General features: G+C 43.1%; 1 protein-coding gene and 1 long non-coding RNA gene across 2 annotated transcripts in view; both read left to right on the forward strand.

The window, feature by feature from the left end:
* STARD13 (StAR related lipid transfer domain containing 13) overlaps positions 1-27640 on the forward strand; it is a 217677-nt gene that overhangs the window by 19922 nt on the left and 170115 nt on the right. The window contains exon 2 of the mRNA XM_088668228.1: positions 3052-3879. Coding sequence (XP_088524354.1) covers positions 3229-3879 — 651 coding nt within the window. The 5' untranslated portion in view covers positions 3052-3228. The remainder of the gene's footprint in view (positions 1-3051; positions 3880-27640) is intronic.
* Positions 14845-26639, forward strand: LOC148686003 (uncharacterized). Its single transcript, XR_015949667.1, has 3 exons — positions 14845-15036; positions 23714-23835; positions 26466-26639. It is a non-coding gene; the product is annotated as an uncharacterized LOC148686003 (long non-coding RNA).

Raw genomic sequence — 27640 nt, forward strand, 5'->3', positions numbered from 1 at the left:
CCAGATTTTGGGGAACCACTGAGCAAAATGCCTGCTCATTTATGGGCCCACTCCCCACCTCACCACTGCCCAGCCACCATAGCTGCCAAGTTTTCCCTTTTCTCGCGAGGAAGCCTATTCAGCATAAGGGAAAATCCCTTTAAAAAAGGGATAACTTGGCAGCTATGCCAGCCACTTGCCCTCGATCTATCTGATCCCAAACTGCACTGCCACCCAGAGGGAGAGTGAAAAGCCAAGCCGAGAATTGGGGAAGGGCCGCCCCTCAGTGGTTGAGTAACTGCTTTGCATACAGAATATCCATGGTTCAATTCCTGGACTGGGAAACCAGGCTGGAGAGCTGCTGCCAGTCAGTGCTGACAGCATTGAGCAAGATGGACTGCTAGTTTGAACTGGTATAAGCCAAGCAGCTTCCTAGGTCTCTAGATTTCTAGCTGAACCAGTCTCTTCTCTCTTCTTACTGCTTAATATGCTTAGAGGGGGAAATCAGCAGAACCAGGAGACTCCAGGGATCAGCAATAGACCCCCTGAAATATTTAAAGGTGCTCCTTCCAATCAACAGATTTTCCAGCCTCCACTCCTAATTATAGGCCGCTACGGTCTAGTTTCAAGGCCCGTGCAATTTCAAGGGCATAATCTATCGATCATATCCACAATCAATTCTGGCTGCGTGCTTTTTCCACCCACAGCTTCTTGCATGATGTCAGCACCACAAAAACAATACTAAAAACATGTCCATCGCTCCCATTTTTATTTGTCTGTGGGGGAAAGGGTGCTCCCCCCCCTCCACTGCATGAGTTTCTTATCTGGTTTGAGTAGATGTAAAAAGTGTTGCATGAAAAGAAATTCCCAAGCCATTCGTCCAAAACCTGACAGCAAACACATTAATGATGCATTCAGTGTGAAAACTGACTCCAGGTGCTTCTAGTGATAAAAGGGGTCGTGCAATGGCCTGACAGTATGAAGAATCAGGTCACAATTATATTTTTAGAAGTGATTTTTTGTTCCTTTCAAGCATGCTTGCTTCCCATCCCTTTCCCCCTTCTTTTCTGTCTTCTTTCTCAGAATAACTTGGCCAGTGCTTGCAGAAGGCTGTTTCTAGCCTCAGGGATTTTCACACATACTTCTGTTGACAGAGTTCCTGTATAGCAAGCAATCTGAAATGCCTTTTGTTAAGGATCTGTTCATACCCCCTTTCTGTTCTGCCTCAACATTTGGAAGATATTTCAGCTGCTGAATCCTACTATTGCACTCATGGAAAAAATTGAATTTGGGGTTGTCTTGCAGAACAGAGCAGGTAAAATTATCCATAACAAATGCGTTATTTTTAGTCCCTTGGTTTGTGTGGGTTTTTTTCCTCTACATGTTTATTTCTCTTCGGGGCGATAAAAACATTTTTAAGAAATCAAAAGTAACTATCAAATGATGAGTGGAAACTAACAAGCTCTATTTGTTAAAAAGTTAATTTGCAGTTTCTTCTGCCAGGTTTAACTATCGCTTCAAGCGTGCAGGTTAAGTAAAAAATAACAATCCTTCATGTGTACTTACTTTTAAGGGCAAAACGACAACTAAAGTGTACCAGGTAATCAATACACATTGATTCTGTTGTCAGAACAATTATCTTTACAGATACCACCAAGCGATAATTAACCAAAAAATATGCTTTCCTTAAAAAAACAAACACCAAATGGATAATATGAAAATGAGTGCTAGTTTAAAAATAAATACTTTGGGTTCTATTTGATTTAGTCATATTCACTGTAGATCAATTTAAGTCCAACTCATTTCACTGGCTCTACTGCTCAATCTATGCCATTCTCAATGTATGGAATTAGGTGCTCTTATAAATGTTTATTTTTGTGCAGCCACATAATCATCCAGTTGCAGAAATGTGTGATTCTGTATGATCTACTTGCTATGTCAAAAATATTTCCTAAATTAAATATGACTACACAGGGATAATTATTTTAATAAAATGAAGACAAGTCTGTACCCAAAATCATTTCCCCATATTATCTTTTTATAGACAATAATAACTGCATTGTGCTTTTTGGGTTTAACAATTTTTTGTGATCTTTTTTCAAGGAAGCTTTAAGCTTATCTTAGTTAAGAAAACATGAGATTGCATGCTTTGTGGATTGTGAAACAGCCATCCTAAATCAGGTTCCTGAGGAGTGTATGAGGGTATTTAAAGACACTTAATTGGCCACATAGTGTCTTTTCTGTTGCAAACACTGTTTACAGCATAGTGGCCAGTCCCAGTCTAACAAACTATGGTTTGGTGCAGCAGGGACAAGCAATGAGCTTAAGAATTCCCTCCTCCAGCAAACCCTTCCGTTCTCATGTGCCTTATTCAGCCACAGTTTCCCTAGTAATCAATCTAGGAAGCTATATGGTTTAATCACTTCCTGCAACCCCGGATTGCAATAAACCTGGATAATACTGTGGTTTCTAATACTGGTTTGTAAGAAGCATGTAATGCGCAGTTTCTTGGTTCTGATACCAGAGGGAAACTGTGGCTTAACAAATCATGACATCTCTGTAGCAACACATGTAAAAAGAGGAGGGAAAACTTGTCAACGTTTCATCTTCAGCCAACCATTATCTAGCGCCATCTTTATTCAGCCACCTATCCGTCTACGGCTACATACTCAACATGCATTTAAAGCACATGACTTCCCTAAAGAATCATGGGAACTGTAGTTTATCCTTTATAGACCTACAATTCCTATCACCCTTAACAAATTACAGTTCCCATGATTCTTTGGAGAGTCATGTGCTTTAAATGTGTATGGTGTATATACTCTAACACTTCATAGGGCACTGCCCCAAAGAGCCCAAGATTCTCAGGAAGATGAATTCTGTGTTCTAAACAACATGCTGTTCTTCTGAATAATCAAAGCATACATGTATCTTTGTTTATCATTTCTTTTCTCTCTTTTTTGGTGGGGGGACAAATGACAAGGTCAAAGTCTACCAAGAAGCCTGAAGGTTTGAATCTCAAGACTGAGCTTACATGCAGTAACATTTCTAATGTAGTATTTTGAATTTCAGGAACAAAGAAGTCTTGGATAGTATCTGCGCTTCTCCAGGTAACTAAAAGAATGTAGCTCCCAATAAATAAATGGAAGACTGCATAAGAAGATGTCCAGCAATGAAATGCAATTTGGCCTTCTCTGATGGATTAAACTTGATGGAACGGAAGTGCAGCCATTTGATCAGGAGGAGGTGATGTCTTACTCTAGGCCTGCTAAAACTGACAAGCCACTTGAGACTTCAGAGGAGATAAAAGAAGAAATAGAAGGGGAGATCCATTGTTGTTTTCTGGAAACAGCTCCAAGACCTTCATTTATGTCTCACTTGACATACAGTGAAACATCCTTGGAACTTACCAAAGTTACTGTCCAGCTGTATGTTGATGGAGAGCCTGAGGAAAACCAGCTGGATGGAGAATTATTATATTCCTCAAATTACAAAGCCACAGACAATCCAGCCCAGCCCCCTTCCCAGTTTCTTCCTAGACCAAACTCTGACAAGAAACCGGGCAGAGCTCCTGAAACCATTCAATTAAAACACAGGTTAAATGCTTGCACATGTTCACATTTAAGATCTTCACAGCACAGGATTAACTCCAAACTTCAGATTGGTGAGGTGACAAACATAGAAGCTTCTTTGTCAGAAGATCAAGAGGAGGAGGAGGACAAAGATGTTTTCAAGGAACTACCAATGTGCGGGACAGCTTTGGAGAGCCTGCACAAAACATGCACTTCTCAGACAAAACGAAACAGAGATGGTCACATCAGTAATAGAGGTGTCTTCACAGTCATTGCTGGCAACAATCCCAAAGAGAAGGAACTGAAAGAGCGCAAAATGCATCGGCGGGTAAGACAACATGATTTCATGCTATAAGGCAGAGATGGTGATGATGGGGAAACAGTCTGAATTCCTCCTACTGATTCCTGTAATGTGTAACAGGCGAGTACCATCAAAGCCCCTGCTGATATTCATTCTAGGGGAAGAAACGATTAAAATGTTGTTTGTCTGTGATGCAGCTTGTGCATGAGTTGGGGTGTGTGCTAATGTTTTTGGCCCTCCAGTCCTTGCTCAGTTCAAGTACGGACCCTGTTGAAAAGTAGTTGCCAACCAGAAATAAGGAACAATCTTAGCATAAGAAGCAGTGAACCCTCCAGTGTTTAGCTCCCGTCTAGAATTTTACATTTTCTGACCTAGGAAGTGAAAGCAGTATTTTAGATGGGAATGCTTTTCAAAGTGCCTTAGCTCAAGCAATCTCTTGAATTTGACATTTTCTGACAACTGGGAGTTAGGTTACATTACCTGCACATGACAACATTTATTTCACTGTACACAATTTGAGGGTGTGTGTTTTGCTAACAACAAAACCCGAGAACACATATGCAGGGGCAAATATCTAAACTGACTAAGCTGCTTTTTCAGACTTTAAGAAAAAAGGAGTTGGTTACTTTTCAGTCCAGTTATGCAGTTAAGTAGTAAAGAATGACAGAAGGTGAGATCATGGAGGCAATTACGTTGCCCAATCTTTAGCCTTAGGGTGGAGTTAATAAGCAATCTGTCCCTATGGAGAGTTTTAAAATCACAATAAAGAAGGGGGGGGGGGAATCCTATGAATTAAATTTAATTGTTCAACTGATTTTTTCCTTCCACATCTTGAAATTATAAAATTAAGCACATAAGGTTGGGCTAATGTTTTCAAATACTGCCCAGATGGATGTTTAAATATTTAACTTCGTGCTGCTCTGACGCCATATAAAAGTTATACACATGAATCACATTCTCAAAGAACCAGTCAACAGGTTATACAGTGGCAAACATGAGATTTCCACTGTTTATACATACAGCCAGTAGCTATGCTAAACACTCTTCTGTTTCACGAAGTGCTAGACAGATCTAGTCTGCTCCTCCCTTCACCCAGTGGCTAATGATACCAGCTCACCATGGCAAGTGATTTTGGAATTTATTTTCAATAGGTTCATAAACTGCTCAGAGGACTTTGTTATATAAGTGGAATATACTTATGATATATGCATAAACAAATGAGAGAAAAAAACCCTGAAGGGATGAAGGGGTCCCCTTGCTGAAACTAAATCAGTCCCCTTGTTCTTTTGTTAGACTCTGAAGTGTCTCCTAAATATGATTAACACTAGCTGACCCGGCCACGCGTTGCTGTGGTTCTTTCCTGTGATCCCCCCCACCCTGTCCCGATCCATGACGTATCCTGCCCCTCCTCCCTCCACCCCGGCTCATCCCTGTGTTTCGGTAGGATACCCTTCCCTCTGTTGTCCCTGGGGAGTGTTGGCCCCTCCCCCCTGTATCTCCATACCTTGGCCCCCACCCTTCAAAAAGGAACTGTCAGCTTCTAGGTTCTATTTCCCAGCATGCACTTTTGTCTGAGCCTTCTGTCGTCCCTGGGGAGTGTTGGACCCTACCCCTGTTATCTTCCTACATTGGCCCCCACCCTTGGAGAAGGAAATGTCAGTTTCTGGGTTCCATTTCCCATTTGTCTGAGCCCTCTGTTGTCCCCTCCCCGCTGTATCTCCATACATTGGCCCCTGCGCACGCATCGTGAACATTTCTATATATTTAGATTAAGGATCGGGGGTGATGATGCGCCCTGGGACGCAGAGAACTACTTAAAAAATCCCGATGTGGGGTTGTCAAATAGCAAAGCCCCACAGCCCCGTAGCAACAGACAGGCCCAGACAGAAAGAGGGGGGTCATATGGGCCACTTGGCGCGGGCCTCCGAATCTAAAGGGGGCCTCGGTCAGCATATTCACAATCAGTAAAATGAAAAAAGTAACAAAAGGGTTAAAAACAGGGACACATTATCTACCTGGCACAGGCCTCTGTCTGGCCCTGCAAGGGCCTGGCAACAGAAGGCGCGTTCTGAAGCAGCCGAGTTGTTCAGTTCCATAAAAAACCCAGGAAGTGGCAAGGGGAAGGTAGGGGATTTTAAATGGGGTGGGGGATGGCCACTGCAAATATCTGAGGACTTAAACTGGAGAGAGAAAGTGCATGGTTGTTGTTTTTTAAAAAAAGACACAGAGGGTTGCAATCAGTTGTAGTATATACCCTGTTTCTCCTAAAATAAGACATACCCATAAAATAAGCCATAGCAGGATTTCTAAGTATTTGCGCAATATAAGCCATACCCCAAAAATAAGACATAGTGATAGGCGCAGTTCTGGAGGGCCCCAAGGAAGAGGCAAGGCTGGACACGTAATAAAAAAATAAGACATCCCCTGAAAATAAGCCACTGTGGGGGTTTTGTAAGGAAAAATAAATATAAGACGACGGTGTCTTATTTTCGGAGAAACACAGTAAAGCCTAGTTTAAAAGGGACACGACTACCCTTACTTAAAATGGCCGCCGGAGCCTCGCATGTGACACAACGCCCACTAAATTATAAAGCAAAAACCCCTTGCTGTGCCCCCAAGTGCGTGTTAGGAGAAATGATGAACGACTACCTAATGCTGCCAGGCGTTTATTAATGCAGCCGCCGGGAGAGGCTTTGGGCTTGGGCTTTGGGGGTGGAATGGCTGTTTTGGTGGTTGTTGGACAGTTGCTCCCCCCCACCCTACGTCAGCCCATGACCTATTTGGGCTCCTCCTCCCCCCACCTCCCATCCAGGGCTCCATTTGGGATAGTATTTAAAGGGCTGTAGAGCTGAGGCCTAGTCTGTAAAATGGAGCCAAGGCCTAGTCTTTAGGCTGTAAAGTAGAGGCGAGGCCTTGGCTTGGGCTAGTATTTAAATATGACCCGAGGCCTCCGCCCTGTATCTCCATTTCTTGGCTCTGTTGTCTGGTAATAGGCCCCCTTCAGATCCCCCTTAGCCTCAGCGTCCCCGTTTGACAGGATCTCGTGGCGGAGGTGGGGTTTGTGGGTGTGGCGCGTTGTTGTGGCTAATCCCGGTGACTGCCCCGTGTCCCGATCCATGATCTATTCTGTTTGTCGTCGTCCCCTCTCCGTGACCGGTGTATCTCATGACGTTTTGAAGGATGGTATTTATTTTTGTCTTGTGGTTATTTGGTAGGGGATTTAGGGGAGGTAGTGGTGCTAAATTGTAAAGTAAAAAAGTAAAAACCCCTTGCCGTGCCCCCAAGTGTGTTGCTGTGGGTTATCTCCCCCCCCCCCGAGCCTAGTGGGGGCCTGGCAGGGGTCTATATAAAACAAAGGCCTAGGGGTCTGATAATGGCCGCCTTGGTGGTTTCAGTTGCTTGGTTGATGATGTCATTTGGTTTGTGGGTGTGGCTTAGATTTCACAGGAGGGGGGGAGGGTATAACGCCACTTGAGGGCCCTGTTTGACTTGGTGGAAAATCAGGTTTCTACCTGCCCAGATGCGAAATTTGAGGGGTTTTTTGTCCCCAACAACCCTCGGGAAGTGGCCTGGATTGTTGTGTCAAAATTTCAGGACGATCGGTCAAGCGGTTACGGAGAAAAGTGTGGCCGACACTTTCAAGATTTTTACATTTTTTTATATAGAGAGAGCACTATTGTTTGCCTATGAAGCAAAATCTTACGTAGAAACATTAGACTAGCCAGGTAGATCAGGTGAATGGCCTATCTAATCCACCCACCTTGTTCTCACAATGGCCAACAAGATGTCTGTGGAAAGCCTGCAAGATGGATCATAGAATTGGAAGGACACTGAGGATCATCTAGTCCAACCCCCTGCAATGTGCCATACAGGGATCAAACCTGCAACCTTGGCATTATCAGTGCCACACTCTAACCAACTGAGCAACCCAGGATGACTAAGACATGTTTGCAAGGACACTCTGCTCACCTGCAGTTTCCAGGAACTGTTATTCAGAGGCACATTGGCTCTGACAGCAAAAACAGAATATAGCCACCATTGCAGTTAGTAGCCACTAATAGCCCAGTCCTCTGCAGATTTGTCTAATCCTCTTTTAGAGCATTATTTTTAATGCTAAAGATGATTCTGCAAGTAGAAGACTAGTAGATCACAGAAGGAGATGAACGGGAGTTATCGTTTAGAGGTAGCTGCACTGTACATGAAGAGCTTATAATGCAATGAGCAAGTTAGTTTCTATGATGTTATCAAACTTTGTATTTTCTATATTACATGTGCTACAATATAATGCGATTAAAAGTACAGCGTTTAGGATAAATGAACTTAATTTTCCTATATCAGAAATTCCACCATACTGCCGGAATACTTAAAATCTCTGTTAACCAGTTACAAAAACAAGTTTCTTCCCCACCCCCACCCCCAGTATTTTGAGTGGGATAGTGGGGGGGGGGGTTAAAAGCTCTGCAACTCCTTCGGAAGATTTTTTAAAGCCTTGTTCAAAAGGACATGCTAAGTGATGGCCTTGATGCTTATCGCCGACATACCAAACATAAACGAGTATGCTGCAAACAGGATATCCCTTGTACAAGATGAACAAATAAGGAGACTTTATCAACAGGAGATATTGCTTCACTTTTGGTTCTTGGGCCACGTGAACTGCAAGTCAGTAGTGTTGTGCTCCTTCTGGTATCCAAGAACTATCCCCCCCCCAAAAAAAATTGAAGGTTCAGGCACTCTTTATTTTTACCCCCTAAAAGGGTTTATATTAAGAGCATATACTAGCTGTCCAACAGTGGATGCTGAGCCTGCTATAGAAATACAATTTTGCCTGCCAGTGGAGGGACAGCAAACAGGGAGCCAGTCTAACTTCTCTAGGGAGTTCCAAAATCTGGGAGCAGCCACTGAGAAGACCCTCTCTCCATGCCCCTACCAAGCGTGCCTTTGAGGGTGGCAGGACTGAGAGAAGTCCCCCCCTGCCCCGAAGATCTCAGAACTTGGGCAGGTTCATATGAGGGAACATGTATTTCTGATACCTTGAACCTAAGCCACGTAGGGCTTTATAACCAGCACTTCAAATTTTGCCTGGAAACAGACCAGTAGCCAATGGAGCTGCCGTAATAAGGAAGCTGTATGCTCCCTATAACCAACCCCAGTCAACCATCTGGCTGCAGCTTTTAGTGCCAGTCGATGTTTTTCATAACTTTTCAAAGGCAGCCCCACATAGAGTAAGTTGCAGTAATCCAAGCTAGTATTCAACTACGGTAAGTTTTACTCATAACAGACCCAGTGAAATTAACGAGCATGCCTAGCTAGGTCCATTAATTTTAATCGGGTTACTGTGAGTAAAACTTAGTTGACTACCATCCATTATCTCCATCAGCAGAAGCAATATGTCTGTGAATACTAGTCACTGCAGAACAACTGTGGCAGAGGGCTATTGCTTGTGGGTTTCCCATACGCATCTGGCCACCCTTTAGGGGAACAAAATTAAGGACTGTATCCATCAGGACTCTTCTTGTGATGTCTTATAGATATAGAATTTTGAACTAGGTCCACATAGTAGCTGGGCTATGTTATTGCTTAGAGATGCTACGTTTACTGCCTTGTTTCTGTAAATATGCCAGTATTTATTAGGGACATTATTCATCTAACTGCTTTACAGGAAAAGGGGCTTAAGCTAAAAAGAGTTACAGTAAATCAATAATAAAATGGAGTCATTTAACAACCACCTGAAGAGACATGCTCAGAAAATTATATAAGACAGTAAGGTGCATTCAGGGGCTAAGCCACCACCGCATTCACCAGGTGGGGTGGAACATGGTGCGCAGGAAACAGCCTGCAGTTATAGCAGCCTAGAACTGACTTAGCAATTGGGCCTGATGTCATCAGGCGACAAGGGTGGGGTTAGTTCAGCCCCTTCCTGGTACACCCCAGATTGGGACAATCCATCAACTGCACTTTTGTTGGCCCACACAGGCAAAATATGGACCCTGTGCTAATGGCACTGTTCTGGGCTGGGCGCAGGAAGACCTCCACCTAGGGATGGTGGAGAAATTTGAATCAGTTCGCATTTAAAGGTGGATCTACCAAATCCACACTTTCTGAAACGACATGAGAACCAAAACACAGCTATCCTTTGAAATTCACACTTATCTGAATTTCGCAGTGCCGTTCTCCAGCTGAGTAAAGCATATACTGGGATAAAGTGTGCAGAAAAATACAAATACAGTATAACAAAAGTGCATACTGTATATTAAGGGAGGTTGCACATGGACATGTGTATATTAGAATAAATTCACCCTAAAATGCTGGTGATTTTTCATGAGGACTTTAAAAATTCTGTGCTCCAAGTGTCGCTGACAACCCTTTTTCCTTCAAGATAAGTTTTTTAATGCCAAGCCATTAACAAAATAAACACTTCAAAATTGCCAGTTTCATATAATTGGGCACTTTGGCAGGCATCACGTGAAGTGTTTATTAGATTTAATATGCCACAAACAAACCACCTTGTATGTAGGTGAACTGCATTGTACCTGTCATAGATTCATGTAGCACGAAACCCCTCATAATCTGAAGCATGGTTCAATCAGGATTCAGCTATTACTCCTAAGTCAACTATTTGTTTAGGACTTTTGCAAAGAAAGGGATAGAGAAAACTGAAATCACAACAGACATTTTGCTCTTAGTGTTCCTTGTGCCAAACCTATTGTTGCTGTAACTCTAGGTGATTTAATTTAGCCCCTACTACATGTTCCCCCCACCCCAGCCAGCCAGAGTTCAACAACAGAAAGTGTACCAAGGATAATCTTGTTCCCCAACAACAGACATCCCCAAACTTCGGCCCTCCAGATGTTTTGGACTACAATTCCCATCATCCCTGACCACTGGTCCTGTTAGCTAGGGATCATGAGAGTTGTAGGCCAAAACATCTGGAGGGCCGCAGTTTGGGGATGCCTGCCCAACAACCAAGCTGAAGAGAAATGCAACTTCTTCAGTCTATTCATGTTGCCCTTATAGATGAGCATTGCAGATTAAACCAGTTTTCCCTGCATTGAGTCTTCCCTGCACCAAGATACAGTACATCTAATATCTATTTAATGGTGTAGTAGTGTAATAGAGCCAGCACAGACTCTGTCACTGCCACCTACTGGATAATTAACTCCTGACTTCAGAAAATCCTAGAGATTCTTAAGAAATCTACTAGGTAAAGGTAAAGAGACCCCTGACCATTAGGTCCAGTCGTGACCGACTCTGGGGTTGCGCGCTCATCTCGCATTATTGGCCGAGGGTGCCGGCGTATAGCTTCCAGGTCATGTGGCCAGCATGACAAAGCCGCTTCTGGCAAACCAGAGCAGCACATGGAAACGCCGTTTACCTTCCCGCTGTAGCGGTTCCTATTTATCTACTTGCATTTTGACGTGCTTTCGAACTGCTAGGTTGGCAGGAGCTGGGACCGAGCAACGGGAGCTCACCCCGTCACAGGGATTCGAACCGCCGACCTTCTGATCAGCAAGCCCTAGGCTCAGTGGTTTAACCACAGCGCCAACTGTGTAACATTTCCCTAGTCTCTCTATCTTGCAAAGGATGACTTGAACAAAAGGTTTGTGACGCAGAATGAGCAAAGGGACCTCTCTTAAGCCAGCCCCAGTGCACATTAACAACCATCTTATCCTCCACTGCATAAGTAGCACCGAATTGTGTGATATTTAATTATGAGAGCAACTCATCTGCAGAACACAGTGGCCAGTTTCCTAAATAAAGCCATTTCATTCACCTTTCCAAACTGCCTAACAATACTAGACCTTCCAATATTGGGATGAAATTTGGGGGACACTGCTGCTGCATATACCACTCTTTCCTATGCCAAGTCCCAGCAGTAGTATCTTTCTTGGTGGGACAATCCCCAATCTATACACCTAATGATAAATCACCCAGTGAAACTGGATGGTAGATTTCAGAGCAGACAAAATTAAGTACTTCTCCACATGACACATAATTAATTTTCTGAATTAGCTGCCATTACCTGGGTTGGCTCTAAAAGCAATGATGTTCATGGATAATAGGCATATACGGTAAATGGCTGGTAGCCTTGATAGGCAGAACTCCATGTCCTGTGTTGCTGAAAAACAGGAAAAAACCTGTTGCCTGACTTTATGATATGCTTGCAAGCTTCTGAAAAGCATCATGTGGGTCACTTTAGAAACCAGAATGCAGTGCTAGATGGATTTTTGTTCAAATCTTGCTGGGCTCTTAGCAATTCCAAAGCTGTTATTTTCCTCCTCGGCAAACTATTCCTCAAGCCCCCAAAGCACTCTATCTGGCTCCAATTTATTTATTTCATAAAATTTAATACACTGTTTGATTGGAAAACAACCCAAAAAACCTCAAAAGCGTTTTACAAGCTAAAACAATAAAATCCAAGAAAACCAAAACAGATTAAAATGACCTCAACTTCCTAAGCACCTGGGTGGCCTTGTCTGAACAAAAATGTGTTTAGCAGGCACCCAAAAGTGTACAGTGAAGGTGCCCACTTGGCATCAATAGGCAGGGAGTTCCAAAGTGCAGTTGCCACACTGAATTATTTCAAATGATTCTGCTTTTTCCTTCTTCTGACCTTGCTAGCCACATCCTGCCTCTGAAGTGTTTTATTGCTAGTATTTATTTATTTATTTAATATGTCGCTCGATCACAGGACAGTACCACAAGATTTAATTGGGTCTCGCTGCCAAGTTAAGTTTTTTAAGATCCCTCTCTCTTTCCCAAACCAAACGGGTTTATTATACATGTCCCACTCTCTCCTAGTCCATCACACCAGGTCAGGACCTTCAACTGCTTTATCTAAAGGGCACCTCTTTTACTTTCATAGAATCGTAGAATTGGGAAGGGTCCCGTAGTGCCATCTAGTCCGACCCCCTGCAACACAGGAATCTTGCCATCAGCCGTCTCTGGGTGGGCTTGAACCACTATCCTTCTGATCAACAGCCAGACGCACTGACCCACTGCGCCACAGAGTCAGGGACCTAACGCTTCTACCGTGTTTCCCTCTTTTTAAGGCGTAGTCATAAAATAAGCCATAGCAGCATTTCTAAGCATTTGAGAAATATAAACCGTACCCCGAAAATAAGCCATAGTGATAGGCGCTGTGCGGAAGAGAGCACTGAGCTCCCCGAGTCAGCAGCAGCAACGCCGGCCGCAACAGTGTTTGCTGAGTCCTTTCTTGCTTTTGGGACTTGGTTACTGTGCTGGCTTGGGATGGTGTGTGTGCATTTGCTGTTGCTGCTTCGTGTTTTTCAGCTGGATTCTCTGGGTTCTAAGTACTTTCCCCCGTTTGTTTGCGAAGCAGCACTCGGCTGCAGCCCCTGCCTCTCCCGGCAGCTGCATCAATCCCCAGGAGGCTGCATTTGATCGCTATCTCCTTTTCTATTTCTTTTGTCTTTGAGCACCCGGCCCCGCCCCCTCTCCCCTTCGTGGAATGAAGAACGGAGTTTTAGCAGCATTTCCTCATTATAAAAAAAAGGTCAGGAACTTTTACTTTAACCTCAAAAATGGGATATTTCCTCTCTCTAAAAACAACTCTGACCTGAACACCAATAAAACGGGGGTAGATCACCTCCAGTTTATAAATCCGCAAGTAGATCGCAGTCTCCTGGAAGTTGGGCTCTATACTTTGGCTGATTGCAAGCCTTTGCATCTTTAAAAAACAAAAACCATGCGCTTCTCAGTCTTAATTTTCCTTTAATTCATCCCCCTATACCCTCCTCCAACCATTGCCTCCTTCCATTCCTTACCCCCCTCCCTCTCTCCCCACTTCCCTCACTCCTGTGCGATCTCATTTAGTCATATACTTGCTTTTTCTGTTGTGTTGTCTATTTTATATTTAATATTACCCTTTATGATGTTATTTTTCCCTTGCGATAATTATTTATTTTTTATCTTTAACTAACTTTCCTTTCCATATTTTTCCATATATAACTCAACACTTTCCCATTCCTTCTTAACTCTTTGGATAGAGTGCCCCCCCATTATTGTTGTTAATTTTACAATTCCTGGATTTTTTATGGAACCGAACAGCTTGGGTGCTTCAGAATGTGCCTTCTGTTGCTACAGGGCTATGGGGCTTCACTATTTGACCCCCCCCCCCCAGGTTGGGATTTTTAAAGTAGTTCTGTGGGTCCCAGGGCGCAGAATCACCCCCGATCCTTTCCTTTGTCTAAACAGACCTCTTCCCCCCTGACTTTGGAAGGCTGTGCTTCAAGGGTGATACCAGGGGTTTTTTAAGACCTGCGCCTCTTAAGGATTGTTACGGTCCATAACTTCCATTGCTTTCTACAGGGTTGGGGGTTTAAAGCACTGCCACCTCCACCCCACCCTGCAGCCGCTCGGAACTGGCAGCGCCAACAACGCGCCCAGCAGCGCGCAGAAGAGAGCACTGAGCGTCCTGAGCCAGTGGGTCCCAGTTGTACCAGCACTTTTTTTAAAAAAAGACACCCCCTGAAAATAAGCCACTGTGTGTTTTTTTGAGGGAAAAAAGTTATAAGACGGTGTCTTAAAAAAGGGGAAACACGGTATATAGCAACTCCCGCTTAAGCGAGGTCCATTGAATCCCGCAGGCAACCGCCGCCCCTCCACCGCTAGCCTAAGAGCCCGACGTCGAGAGCCGCGGCCCCGCCTCCCCTCACGTGACTACGAGGCGCCGGCGTGCGCGCGCTCTCCCCAATACGTACGCACGCTGTTTCTGGGTCGCCGTCGCCTTCCCACAGGAGGGTGCGTGCGTGCGCGGGAGAGACGGGCGGAACGGGAACGTGGAAGATAGGGAGACGGAGGGAGGGCTGGTCGCCAGGTGGCGCCGCTACCCCGTCCAGCCCAAAGCGCGGGAGCGGGTTGCGTCTTCGGCTACGTCCGCGAAATGCCCGCGCGCGCAGCTGTTAGTGTCGGGTGAGCGCGAGGGTGATGAGGCTGTGGGGAGATGCGCGCGCAGGCAACTGGGCGCTGGCTGAGAGCAGGGTGGGGAGAGAAACTGTCGCTGCTGAGGGGAAGAAGCGGAGTGCGCGCATGTTGTGTGTGTGCGCGCGCGCGCGCCCTTTTCGTTCATTTCTACGTGGCGGGAGCTGCGGTAAAAGGGAAGGAAGCTGAGGTGGGCGAGCCTGGCTTGGTTCCCCGCTCCCTGTCAAAAGCTGGTGGCACAAGGTGTCTGTTTGTGTGAACGACACGCGACTCCCCCCCGGGGAGTCGCCAATATGGCGAGATGGGCTGGGGTGGTTTCGGCGACCCAGCGCCGGAGGTGGCAGGGTTTTTCGGGGGCGAACTGCTCCACGGCTGCTTTGTTTCTGTGCGTTTGGTTTCCCCCTGGTCTCAAAGGGATGTTGTTCCCAGACCGTCGTGCATAGATGGCAGCTTTTTCCCTCTTCTTCTTAAGGTATTGGTGGTCCTTTTCCCCGACCAGTTTTCGATGACCGCCATCTCGTCGTCCCTTTCCCAAACTCGAGGGAGGGAGAGGCATTCAGTGTGAAACTGCAAAAACCTAAAAGCCCTTTAAGGCAGCTGTAAGGAGAGTCGGTTTTCATAAAATAAGTACCCAGCGATTCGGACGCGGAGCTACAACAACCACCCAGCCACATGGAAAAACTATATTTCCTAGTGCTGGTGAGGAACATATATTAATTGAGGAGGAGTTGTTGTATTTGTACCCCATCGGCCCATCCAGAGGCAGCTGAGCTGGATCTCTGCTTGTGAGTGGCTAGAGGAGGTGGTAATTTGGTTGCCATTGGGTGTTGAGAGAACCAGGGGTGCATTGAATCAGTAGGTAGGGTGGCTGTGATATAATCCAACATGTGCAGCAGATATTGCGCATTGCATGCTTTGTGATAAATCAGCCTAAGACTAAAGTACAGAGTGCCTCCCCGCCCCCCTCACAATATGCATTTGAACAACTGGACCACTTCTGCTAAGTACTGTACATTTCTTTATGACTCAGGCTCTGTCCCTCTTATAACAGCTGAATATAGTCAATCCATGTCCCTCTTAAATTTCAGGCTGTTGCGTGCTTTGTAAATGCACCAAGCCTCTATTAGGATTTTGAAACATGGTTTATTCAATCACAAATCACTTTTACCAAAACGCCTGCCTCATGGTTTGCTGTTGGGTGGGCAAGAACTCCTGTACTTTCAGGCCATCCCAAAGTTGGTCCTTTATATAAGAACTAGGTATACTAGCCTATTAAAGCTGGAAAAGAAGTATAAAATAAAAATAATGGGAGATGCCCCAAACAAAAATTGTGTTTTTATACACTACAGATGTTTTCTGAAGCAGGTTGGGTTTGGATGAAACAAGACAGAATTTATCAGCTCTCCTACTTAAAACAAACAAGAAGTTAAAAACCGCAGGAGGGAACGATTGGATTTGGAGTGAGCAGTGTTAATGGCACAATTTTTAAAAACATTTTTAAAGTCCCCTTGAAGCTGCTATTTAGCATTTTGGGGAAACACAGTTGCCATACACACTTCCCACCCTGTCCCATAGTTTTTAAAATAAAAAGTGAGAAACCTTGCATTGTCTCACCTAATTGTACTGTACCTTTAATAAACTGAACAACTAGTTCCAAAGTATTGTAACTTCCTCGATTAGCAAATTCAGGCAATGAAAAAAATGGGAGTCAAAACACAACAGCTGAGGAACGAAGAGGTGGTTTCAGAATATTCTGGAATATCCTGAGGTTTGCAGAATCGCAAAAAAATGAAACAACTCACCCCCACCCACCCCCAAAGAAAACAGCAACTCAATATGCTGTTGAGTAATATGCTCAACTGTCATGTCAACAGTTACATGTCAACTGAAAAAAAATTGTACATAGGTGGGGAATGAAATTGCCTTCAAGTCTTATACCTCGTGTCCAGATGTTTAACTTCCAATTCTCATCACCAGTATGGTCAAAGAGGATGGTTGTAACCTGGGAACATCCCAATTCCTGATGATGGCCTAGTGGGCAAGCAGGAACTCTGAAAAGCAGCTCTTGTGCTTTGAGATGAAAAACACTGCCATGTTTTGCTGCAGGTCCAAACAGCTATTGAAGAACAAGTGGAAAATAGGATGCTCTGGTGAATCTTGAGGGATGCAGAAGTAAGAATTACAAAATGTCTAAAATAAATCCTTAAAAGAGTAACCTGCCCCCCATCCCAGCTGTGATGATGTCTGAGCATATTCAGTAGCCTCCAGAATTTGGAGACCAGACGCCTTGAGTACCAGCTGAAATATGGACAAGAAGGTGGGGTTGTTAGCCTGCTCGAGCTCTTTAGAGCAGGCATCCCCAAACTGCGGCCCTCCAGATGTTTTGGCCTACAACTCCCATGATCCCTAGCTAACAGGACCAGTGGTCAGGGAAGATGGGAATTGTAGTCCAAAACATCTGGAGGGCCAAAGTTTGGGGGTGCCTGCTTTAGAGTATCCTGGAATGAGGCTGGTGTTTAGTGAAATGTTTACTCTCACATTGGTTCTGGTTCTAATTAAGGAATAGCTACAATTAAAACACATTCAGCAACATTTCCTATTTGGCTAGGCATGAAGAATGAATGAAAGGTGAATGTATTGACTTGGTCCCCAATTCTGTGTTTTTCTGTGCATAGTGTTTGGAAAAAAACACTACTGCCCTTGGACCACCTCATAAGTATCTTTTTTATTGTTGTTCTTAAAATGTGTGATTCCGCATGGCATTTAAAGGATTTCCCATTAAACGTTGTACTGGAATAGATCAGATTTGTATTGGTAAGTCTCAGAAAATAGGAAATATTCCTGGTAAATAAGAACAGTTGGACTGTATCTGCCATTGAACTCAAAATGCTTCATTTCTTAGTATACATGGATTGGGTTCTGCTGAAAGCATGTGCCATTGATAATGTAGTGTTGAGCACCTTAAATACATTTTGGTCACCGTCAAGTCTTATGAGAAAATGACTTATTTTTTCTGCAATTGTAGTATTATACGCAGATAACACCAAGCACTTCTTAGCTGGGCAAGCTCAGACTTCAGGCTAGTTGTACCAGATGTTGGAGTAACTTGTGAAATAAAACAATTCAGTTATTTGGAAGTGAGGAGGGGGCAGGGAGTTGATTAAATAGATGATGAGGTGGCATCAGCAATGAAAAGGTGAAGATGGGCGGTCCCAAGATTATTCAGGCCCTTCAAAGAGGAATAAGTGCCAAGGCAGTTTTCCTGATTTTTTAAATGCCAACTTTGTAACATCTGTCAACAGCAGTGTCTTTGAAGAGAGTTGATAATGAAATTCATTGTTGGCTGTCATAATTTGTGTTAGAGCAATGGTGCTTTGCTGCAGGCTATGTGAACAGAAGGAAAGCAGATAGTTGTTAAGAACAAATCAAACTTTTCAATATCTATTATAATGTGGAAAACCTGACCAAAAGTAGATTTCTTTCTTAAGACTGCAATATGATTTGTTCATATATGTACCAATTTTGAGTGTTATCTTTAAGGGATAGGGACTAAAACCTGAATAAGACATTTTCCTGGATAGACATTTGTGTGCCTTGACTATATTTGTCTGTCACCCACATTCTGTGTTCTTTCTAATTTCATGACCAGACTAAATACTTGTTTTTGCTTTTCACTGAACCAATAGCCCTTGCATCTCTTCCAGTTTATTTCTGAATTGGAATGAAAACTTACTAAATTTTATTTTAAAAACTTAAGTGGCATCCAAGTATTCTCCCTAGATAATCACGCAACCCAGTGGTTTAGGTCCAAGGAAAACAAGTCCTGTAAAGTCTAGGAATGCTGCCTTAAATGGGTTATGACATGTGACATGCAGTGTCTTCCTTCATCTGCTTTATTCTTCCTAGTCCTGTCTAAATCAATTGCAGTCAAATACAGTTTTGCTTAACTGGATGGGTTTTCTGGTGTTTAGTATTCATATGAAGCTTGGAGGTTATCCATCTTTTGATTTGATTGATTCTCTGATATCCACTACTGTATATGACTAATCACAAGTACATCAAGCAATATGGAAAATTGTCTACATAGTTGAATCAGCCCCTTTCATTTCAAATATATGTTGAAATTCTACTATATTTAGATCCAAAGACAATTGTTCTGCCTCCTTCCAAAACGGAATTCAAAGCTAATACATTACATTACTTGTGTCCTAACAACAACCAAATGTTTTAGAACCTTGTAATTCATGTTTGGGCAAGCATGTTGCACAAGTGCCCATATGCAAAAGAAGCAGAATAGGCAAATATGGGGCCGAGTAGAGAGTTAAGCAAAAGTTAAACAAAAAAGATCTTGTGTTTTAAAAAAATGCTTTTCATATGCCTAATCCCAGTTCCTAATGAGGCAGAAGTCCCTTCACTCTTATACTCTGCAAATAGCTCACAGTTTTGCTGTTTAGTGAGTTGGTAAAGCTGTGGCAAAGTAAAAAAGGATTACCCTTCACTCATAATCTTCACACATAAGTAGTTCTAGTTACAGATAGGTAGCCGTATTGGTCTGCTGTAGTCGAAACAAAATTTAAAAATTCCTTCCAGTAGCACCTTAGAGACCAACTAAGTTTGTTATTGGTATGAGCATGCACACGAAAGCTCATACCAATGACAAACTTAGTTGGTCTCTAAGGTGCTACTGGAAGGAATTTTTTTTAATTTTGTTTTACACAGAAGATTATGCTAGCCATTGCAGTTTTTGTGTGTGTTCATAATTTTATACACACACACACACACACACACATGCAACTATTTGTTGTTGTTGTTTAGTCGTTTAGTCGTGTCCGACTCTTCGTGACCCCATGGACCATAGCACGCCAGGCACTCCTGTCTTGCACTGCCTCCCGCAATTTGGTCAAACTCATGTTCGTAGCTTCGAGAACACTGTCCAACCATCTTGTCCTCTGTCGTCCCCTTCTCCTAGTGCCCTCAATCTTTCCCAACATCAGGGTCTTTTCCAAGGATTCTTCTCTTCTCATGAGGTGGCCAAAGTATTTTGCAACTATTTAAAATGCTCAATAATCACCCAAATGTTTGTGGGTGGGAAGCGACCATGATACATAACTAGTCATATAACACATCTGTGTGTAAAAGCAGTTGTTTGCTTATTTTTTTCATTCTCTTTCTATCCTGGTCTTCCTCCCAAAGGTTGTGGCAAACAAACAACACCATTTAAAAGCAATCACATATCCTCACAGCAAATAATTACAAGTTTGCCAGGAGTAGTATTTTTCAGCCATTAAGTGCTCGAGTTGACAGGAATGTGTTTATATTCCTCCTGAATGTTAATAATGAGGGAGACAGTCATGCCTCACCAGGGAAGGCATCCCCATAAGTGGGGAACTGCTGCTACAAATCAATGGCAGCAACCTGCCTGCAGCAGCTGGGTCTCTCCTAACAATAGTAAAGCCTGAAATGGTTAATATTGGACAAGATGCTCTTTGGGGTACTTGGGTCCTAAGCCATTTAGGGCTTTGTGCACTAATGCCCTGAATTGAGCTCAGTAGCTCACTGGCAGCCAGTGCTGAGCTTTCAGATCTACCGGTAGTGACATGGGGTCCCATCTCAGCACCAAGCAACAAGTGGAGGAATCTTAAAAGCCCCTACTCTTAGGACAGCAGCTTCTTGCATTGAGATGCTTCACCCTTTAAAAATAGTTCTTCCTATCTGCTTGGCCCTCAGATGAGTTTCTTGCAGCTGCAGCAAGCCATCCATTTCATTGTTTAATAAGGACAGATTAAACTGAATACTCCATTGCTGATGCCTCTTGCTGGTTGTCTTAGTGGCAAGAGGTTTTGTTGTTGTTTTAAATGGGCTCACCCAGGCAAGGCATCTGCAACTATGAACCCCACTGGGAATGCTGTAGCATTTGCCCAGCCATGCTATGTGGTGATGACAGACCTGATAGACTTATTTGGTTACATACCCCCACATTGAAGCAAAACATTATGCATAGCGATAAATCAATGCAAAGTGATGGCCTGACTTTGGGTGGAACATAGGGGGCATGGGGCACCTAGGCTCTAAAATGCTCTCAATAAACCCTTACATTCTGATCTGCTTCATAGATTGAGAAGCAGACTTTGAGTTTAGATAACTGGCATGCATAGATTTTTATTTTATTGGAGGGAGAGCAGAACAGTACTGATGCCTTTGATCCAGGGCACAGTAAATAGTTTCATGACTGGATGGCTGAGTGCTTGCATTCCAACAATTCTACTTACTGAAGTCATTTGGACTGAAAAACACTGAGCAATATCGACAAAAAAGCAAGGATTGTGCGTCTATTCCATCACCCGCCTTTATGTTTTATAGCTGAGATCACAAGGCTTTTTAATTCCAGTAGATGATGAGGCTGGGCTCTAGCCAACCCTGAATTTTCTACACATTCTGCAAGTGCTTGTTCATATCTGCTGCATTCCTGCTGTTAAGTGTGTTAGTATTTTCCATGCTTATTGCAACATGCTTCTCAGTGAAACAAATGAGTACTTTAAAATGTTGTTGTTGTGCTGAATAAGATGATACAGAGAAATATGGAGATCATTTCAATCCCAGAGGAACATGTCAATGCCTAGTATATATTTATTGTAAATTCTGAAAGAAAGTGTGTTGAGCCACTATAATGGTTAACCACTATAATGGTTAAGAGTGTTGGGTAGGGGAGAACCTAACCAGCTCCTAGCTCTCTTCAGATATTAAGGTATTTTTGGGGGGGGGGGAGTAGTAGTGGTGATGACTGTGCCAGCTCTGTCTGCTCCATCAGGGGCAAAACTAGGCTTGATTTCACATGTCAAAGCCTTTTGCAGAGCCTCGCTACCTATTTTGGAATGGATTATGTAAGGTTCTAAAATGTTCAGGCAACATCCACATGTATACAAGCGACCCCATTTCAGATTGTTGCCTTGTGACAGAAAACAGCAGAAGTTGTGATGGTTGGTGTGGGGCAGGGGTGCTCATCCCTACTTCCCCTCATGAGTTGAATGCCTGACCAGGACTTTTATCTTCCAAGCTAACCTACTTCAGACCCTCCAAGTGTCCCTATTTTCCAGGGGCAGTCCCTGATTTAGAGAAGCCATCCCGGTTTCTAATTTGATCCCAGAATGTTCCGCTTTCCTTAGGATGTCCCTATTTTCATCGGGGAAATGTTGGAGGTATGGAGTTATCTGACCCCTGAGCTGTCTGAAGGCAGCCCTGTATAAGGAAGTTTTTAAATGTTTAATTATGTTTTCATATATGTCAGAAGCCGCCCAGAGTGGAATGGGGCATCCCTATTTTCATCAGAGAAATATTGAAGGGTATGCTACTTCAGAAGGCTGTTGTATACCGTTATAAATACAAAGCATGCTTATTAGATTGGATGAAAGGTATCTAACTATGATGGTTGTGTGTGCTACTTTACAAAGGACAGTTTTCTGTTTTAAGGCTGTCTTGGCTAAGTCCAAAATCCATTGAGAAGGCCTGTGACTAGACAGACTCCTAGCAGACAATCAAATTATTATCGGCATTATTTTATAAATGGCTTCTCTCCATACATGTTGATAAGCATTCTATATGGAAAATTTCAAGTACTATTATGCAGACCTAAGTCTCATTGTTTCACAGCACTGAACTTAATACATTTTGTGTTTCACATCATATAGTGCAAGCTCTACATTTATAAAATTTAGTGGTGTCTTCTTTTCTGCAGTTCAGCAGTATTGAAGCAGCCCTGTAAAATATATGGACTATTGAGCCTTATTCCAAACTCTGTTTTGTGCCAAATTTCCAATTAGTGAATGCCATTTTATTAACTAGACCCCATTAAGCTCCATTCTTTAGTATAATGAAAGCCATTTCTGTTCTCCTTAATTTAATACACAATTCAGAGGATTATAGAACTAGACAGGAACAAGTGCTAATGGAGGGAATAAGTGTGATTTTAGATTCGTGGAGGCCCTTTGCAACTCATTTTTGTCTAGTTTCTTGTGTAGGAATTGACTGGGTACCTAGATCCAAAAAACAGGGCTAAACTCACTCTCCAGCAGGAGAGTCCCCAGTAGCAGAGTTTAAACTCACAAAAGTCAGGCAGCAGTATAGCATTAGGCATATAGGTTTTTAGACACTTTTATGCCATTAATCTGCATACAATGCTCCCCTCTTTTCTACCCCTCTTGCAATGAGCAGACCATATATTGTTAAGTACGTTTAAAATGCTTTACTTACAGATTCAAAGTTCATACATTTATCCAAGCAGCAGCAAGGAAAACACGGGCAGAATACTCTTTGGTAGAAAAATACAGAAAGATAGTTCCAAACACATGCTCTAAGCTTGGAGCTTGCTTAGACACGTCCTCCCTGGTAGGTTACATGACATGGAAAGAGTGAGAGGGGGCATGACCTAGCTGAGTCTAGGGATCCAGCTCTATTGTCTTAGCTCCCTCATGCACAGTTATGTTTGACTGCAATTTCTCACACTTTATCTCTGGGCAGTAGTGAGATTTGGGCCTATAGGCAGTGGAAGAGCAAGTGGATGAGTGCCAAGGGGAGCAGTGGGGCCCACTGAGGACCCCTTGCCCAAGGGCCCCCCAAAAGCTGGAATCGGTAATGCTGGCTTGCTTAATCCCACAGTTTTAGCAGCTATGGGAGAACAGAGGAGGTAGTTCAAAAGGAAAGGCTGCCTCCCTGGACCACTTATCTCACAGCTGGAAACCTACTGAGCTAACAACAGAGTATAAAGCCACAAGTCCACTTCTTAGTGGAGAAATTTTCTGACAATTACATAAACTTTTCTGCTTAATGCATCTTTCTGTAAAGCAAGGTAGTATCTTTGTAGATGATTAATCTAACATAATGTTTCCTTTTATTATTCCCCCCCCCCGCAATCCTCTTGAGGAAGCAAGGGCTCTGTGTTCTTTCGCAGTAAATCACAAATGATGCTTCTGGGACATGTGCATTTGGTTATACTGATTACCCATCTGTTGAGAGTGCAATATATTCATTCTTCATTATACATTTAAGGTGAGGATACTTTTTCTATCAATTACTATATATTTGCTTCTCCTGCAATTTCAGCAGCTTCATAAAAATGCTAAACTACCGTACTTCTATTGGGCATGTGGAGTTTGATAGGTAATTCCAAGTTTATGTTTCCCACTTGAATACCAACCTGCAAAATTAGAGTTTGCTTCTCAGGGTTACAAAAACGGATACTTGATCTCCCTTACAGTGAATAAGTGAAACTAGGGTTTATTGTCTTACTGAACCTTGCAACAACTCTACTGCTTTCCAAATCTGCAGGTGTGAGAGGGAGAGGGGGAGGGGGAGGCAAGAAAGAGGGAAAGGAATTACGGTAATACATGAAGGTGATGCTAATGAAGGAAAATGTAGCATACCATAGGAAATTATTTGTGATAAAATTACAGGTAAACCCCCCACCCCACTTCCATGTGATTGACTCATTCACTATGCTGGGAAAGAAAAAAATAATTTGATTCAAACCTGGAAATAGTGTGAGAGAGCTGGAGAGTCCTCATGGCTCGTGTGGAGACTTTCCCCTGAGCCTGACATCACTGAGGGCAGAGGAAGCCCCCAAGAGACCAGTGGCCCAGTGGGGCTTTATTTAGGCTGCCCAACCTCCCTGCCTAACAGCTGGTATTCAGGGTATTGCAGCAGCCGCTGCTGCTTTCCTGCTCATCCTCCAGCCTTCGATTGGCCCCAGAGTTCCAGTTCGAGTTGTGGATATTTTTGGAAACAGTAGTTTTGGTCTGGATTGGAGAGAGAGCAGCAGAGAGGGCGTTTAAAGGTGATCCCCCTGTGAAAGTGTGGGGGGGGGAGGAAGCATGTACATCTTTCAACCCAGTCACCTCACATATTATGTGAAACATCCACATAACTCCTGTGACGGCTTTCGTTCTTTTTTTAATTAAGAATTAGGAAACCTGTAGCCTTCCTAATGTTGCTGGATCACAAATCTAGCAATCCCTGATAATTTCCCATGCTGTCTAGGGTGGATAGGAGCTGTAGCTCATCAATATCTGGATCATCACGGGTTCCCTACCCCTCCTCTAATTCATACAAGCAACCTTTCTAAAACCAAGCTGTCGTTCAAATGCAATTTATTCCACCGTCCAAATTTAGTGATATAGGACACTGCCTTTCACTAAGTCAGACCATCATTCTACCCAGCTCATTATTGTCTACACTCTACACTGACTGCGAGCAGCTTTCCAGGGTTTTAGGCAAGTGATGCTCCCAACTGTACCTGGAGTTGCTGGAGGTAGACCCTGGGACCTGCTCACAAGGCAGATGCTCCACCCCTGAGCTAAAGTCCTTTCCTTAAATTTTGAATATGTGAGTACTTTCATATGTGACAAAATTGCATTTTGGAGCATTTGAAAGTCAAATATTGACCAGGAAGTAAAGTGTTAGCTAGGTGTACCATCCAGGAAACAATTTTGAGAGGTATCCCCTCTACAAACAGAAGTACTCTTGCTCAGGATTCCAGCCAGTCAGCCATGCCTTCTCCAGGATAATATCGGCTGTTAGGGGTTAGACCAACACACACACACACACACACACACACACACACACACACACACCAGCTTGTAGTTCTTGGAGAACACTCTGAGAACACTCAGTCCTAACTGAGGAAATTTGGTGGAATTATTTCTGCTTTTTTCTTTTAATTCAATGGGGAGTGCACCAAATATGGAGAAGGCACCATGTTATTTTTCGGTAGCCTCGCCTCACTTAGTTTCTAAACAGGCTCTCAATCACCCGAGTTCACTAGCAGCATCTGAGATCCCTTACAGAAGCTCTACCTTCTGCTTGGGTGGCTGCCACCACAGCTTTTGCCTTACATGGAATTGCAAAGGTTTAGTCACTTGCCAGAAAGAGGCTGCTGATGTTTCCCACCAGGTCGCAGGATGAGAAATTACAGATGCTGTAATCAGAAGCTGAAAAATTCAGGGAAGGAATGGGTAGCATTTACAGCCCTTCTGTATCATTCATTACAGCCCTTATGAAACATTCTTTCCCAACCAGCTGCAGTGTTCAACAGAACCACACGTACCAGCAGGCATGTATTGCTCAAGTGCATGCCAATAAACATGAGTGCAGTGGCAGGTGGATGTATTTGGAAGGGAGAATAGGTGGGAAGGATTAAGCACCCTTCCTGACTGCCAATTGCCCTCTGCAATACTCCCCATCAGATTAGCATGGTAGGAAAAACGGGGTTAGGGGACTCAGATTTGCTTTATAATATATAGGCCTTGTGCCCTCCTGTTTTTCAGCAAATCCACTGAGCTTTCGGGAACCACAGTTCCACTGTAACTGGAAGGAGAATCTATCCTGCCCCCCACCAATAACTTATTGTTGATTTAAAAGGATTTAGGGTGCTGAAGTGTGGCAATTCAGCTAGAATTAATTCACTCATTTCTACAGCCAAAATCATCACCATTGTTTATGCATCACACTTGGAATGTTCAGAGCTCTTCACATAGGTTATCTCAGGAATCCTTACATCAACCTTGTAGGCAGGTTACTATTTTTTACCTTCATATTGCAGTTGTGGGCTTAGGGCAAAAGACAGTGGTTGCCTAGGGCCATCAAGTTTACAGAAGTGGAAATATTTTCATTTATTTGTTTAGGAGAAAAGGTACAAAACGTTCACAGATAACAAAAGAAAACCTAACAACAGAACAGAAAAGGAAGAAGAAATCCCCAACAGACTACCCTACATTTATACCTACAATGTGAAACAAAGAAACTATAATTAATTAATTAAATCAGAAACATAAATATATTTGCCTTTGTTCCTGAAAGCCTTGAATGGGTCCCATTTTTGCTCAGATTGATGGATTCTTTGTTGTCTTTGTCTTACCCACAGTATCCAAATTATACTTGGTTACGAATTCCCATAATTTGATGAACTGCTGTTTTGAGCAAGGGATTTATTTCCTTTTTCAAAATTTACCATTTACCATCCTTGCTGCCAGTATCATATAAATGAGTAGTGACAGGATTTAAACCAAAGGCGTTCATACCTCAGGTTTTTAGCCCTTCTTCTACACTGGCTCTATATTCTTTACATAGTGGGGGGGGGGAATAGAAGTATGCTGTTGAATGCAGCAATCCACAATTCACAAAAATCGACAATAAAATCTTGGGGGGGGGGAATAGGCTATACTCGGAGCTCAAGAATTATGTGTTTCAGCATGGTCTAAATTGTTGCGTTGTCTACGTACAGAATAATTCTGCTTACACTGGAATTTTATTTTTAACTTGCTGGCGATAAAGAGAGGTGCTCAATGTACTTTGAGAGAGGAATGATTTAGCACTGCTTTGCATGGCCCTTAAGGGAAAGAGATCATAACAGAGCAATAACAAAGAAGTTTACTGGCAGGTAAAAGGAAAGAAGACAGTTGCCTGAGAGGATTTACAGTAAAGGCACTATTTATTTAAAGTAGTTGGCATTTTCTTTGACTGTGTGAGCAGGATCAGCGTAAGGATTTCATTTGCAATGCCACTTATAAATAGTGCAATAAACACTTCCCAGAGCCTCATTTTATCAGGGAAATTCCAAATCCATACACTAACTGAGCCTTACAAGTTGCTATGTGAGCTTTGTAAATATTTTATGTCAGTTTTAGGCTCAAGGGCAAATATCTCTTTTGCTCTGCACTTGTAAAGAAATGTATGCTGAAAAACATTGGCTATAAAATGTAAGAACATCTTTCATATTCACCTGCAATCCTTTGTGGACTAGTGCTAATTATTTTAATAAATCTGACAGCCTCACATTGGATTTTTTTGATTTGGACAT

This window comes from Zootoca vivipara, chromosome 4 (genome assembly GCF_965207765.1).
Source record: "Zootoca vivipara chromosome 4, rZooViv2.hap1.1, whole genome shotgun sequence".
Taxonomy (NCBI): Eukaryota; Metazoa; Chordata; class Lepidosauria; order Squamata; family Lacertidae; genus Zootoca; species Zootoca vivipara.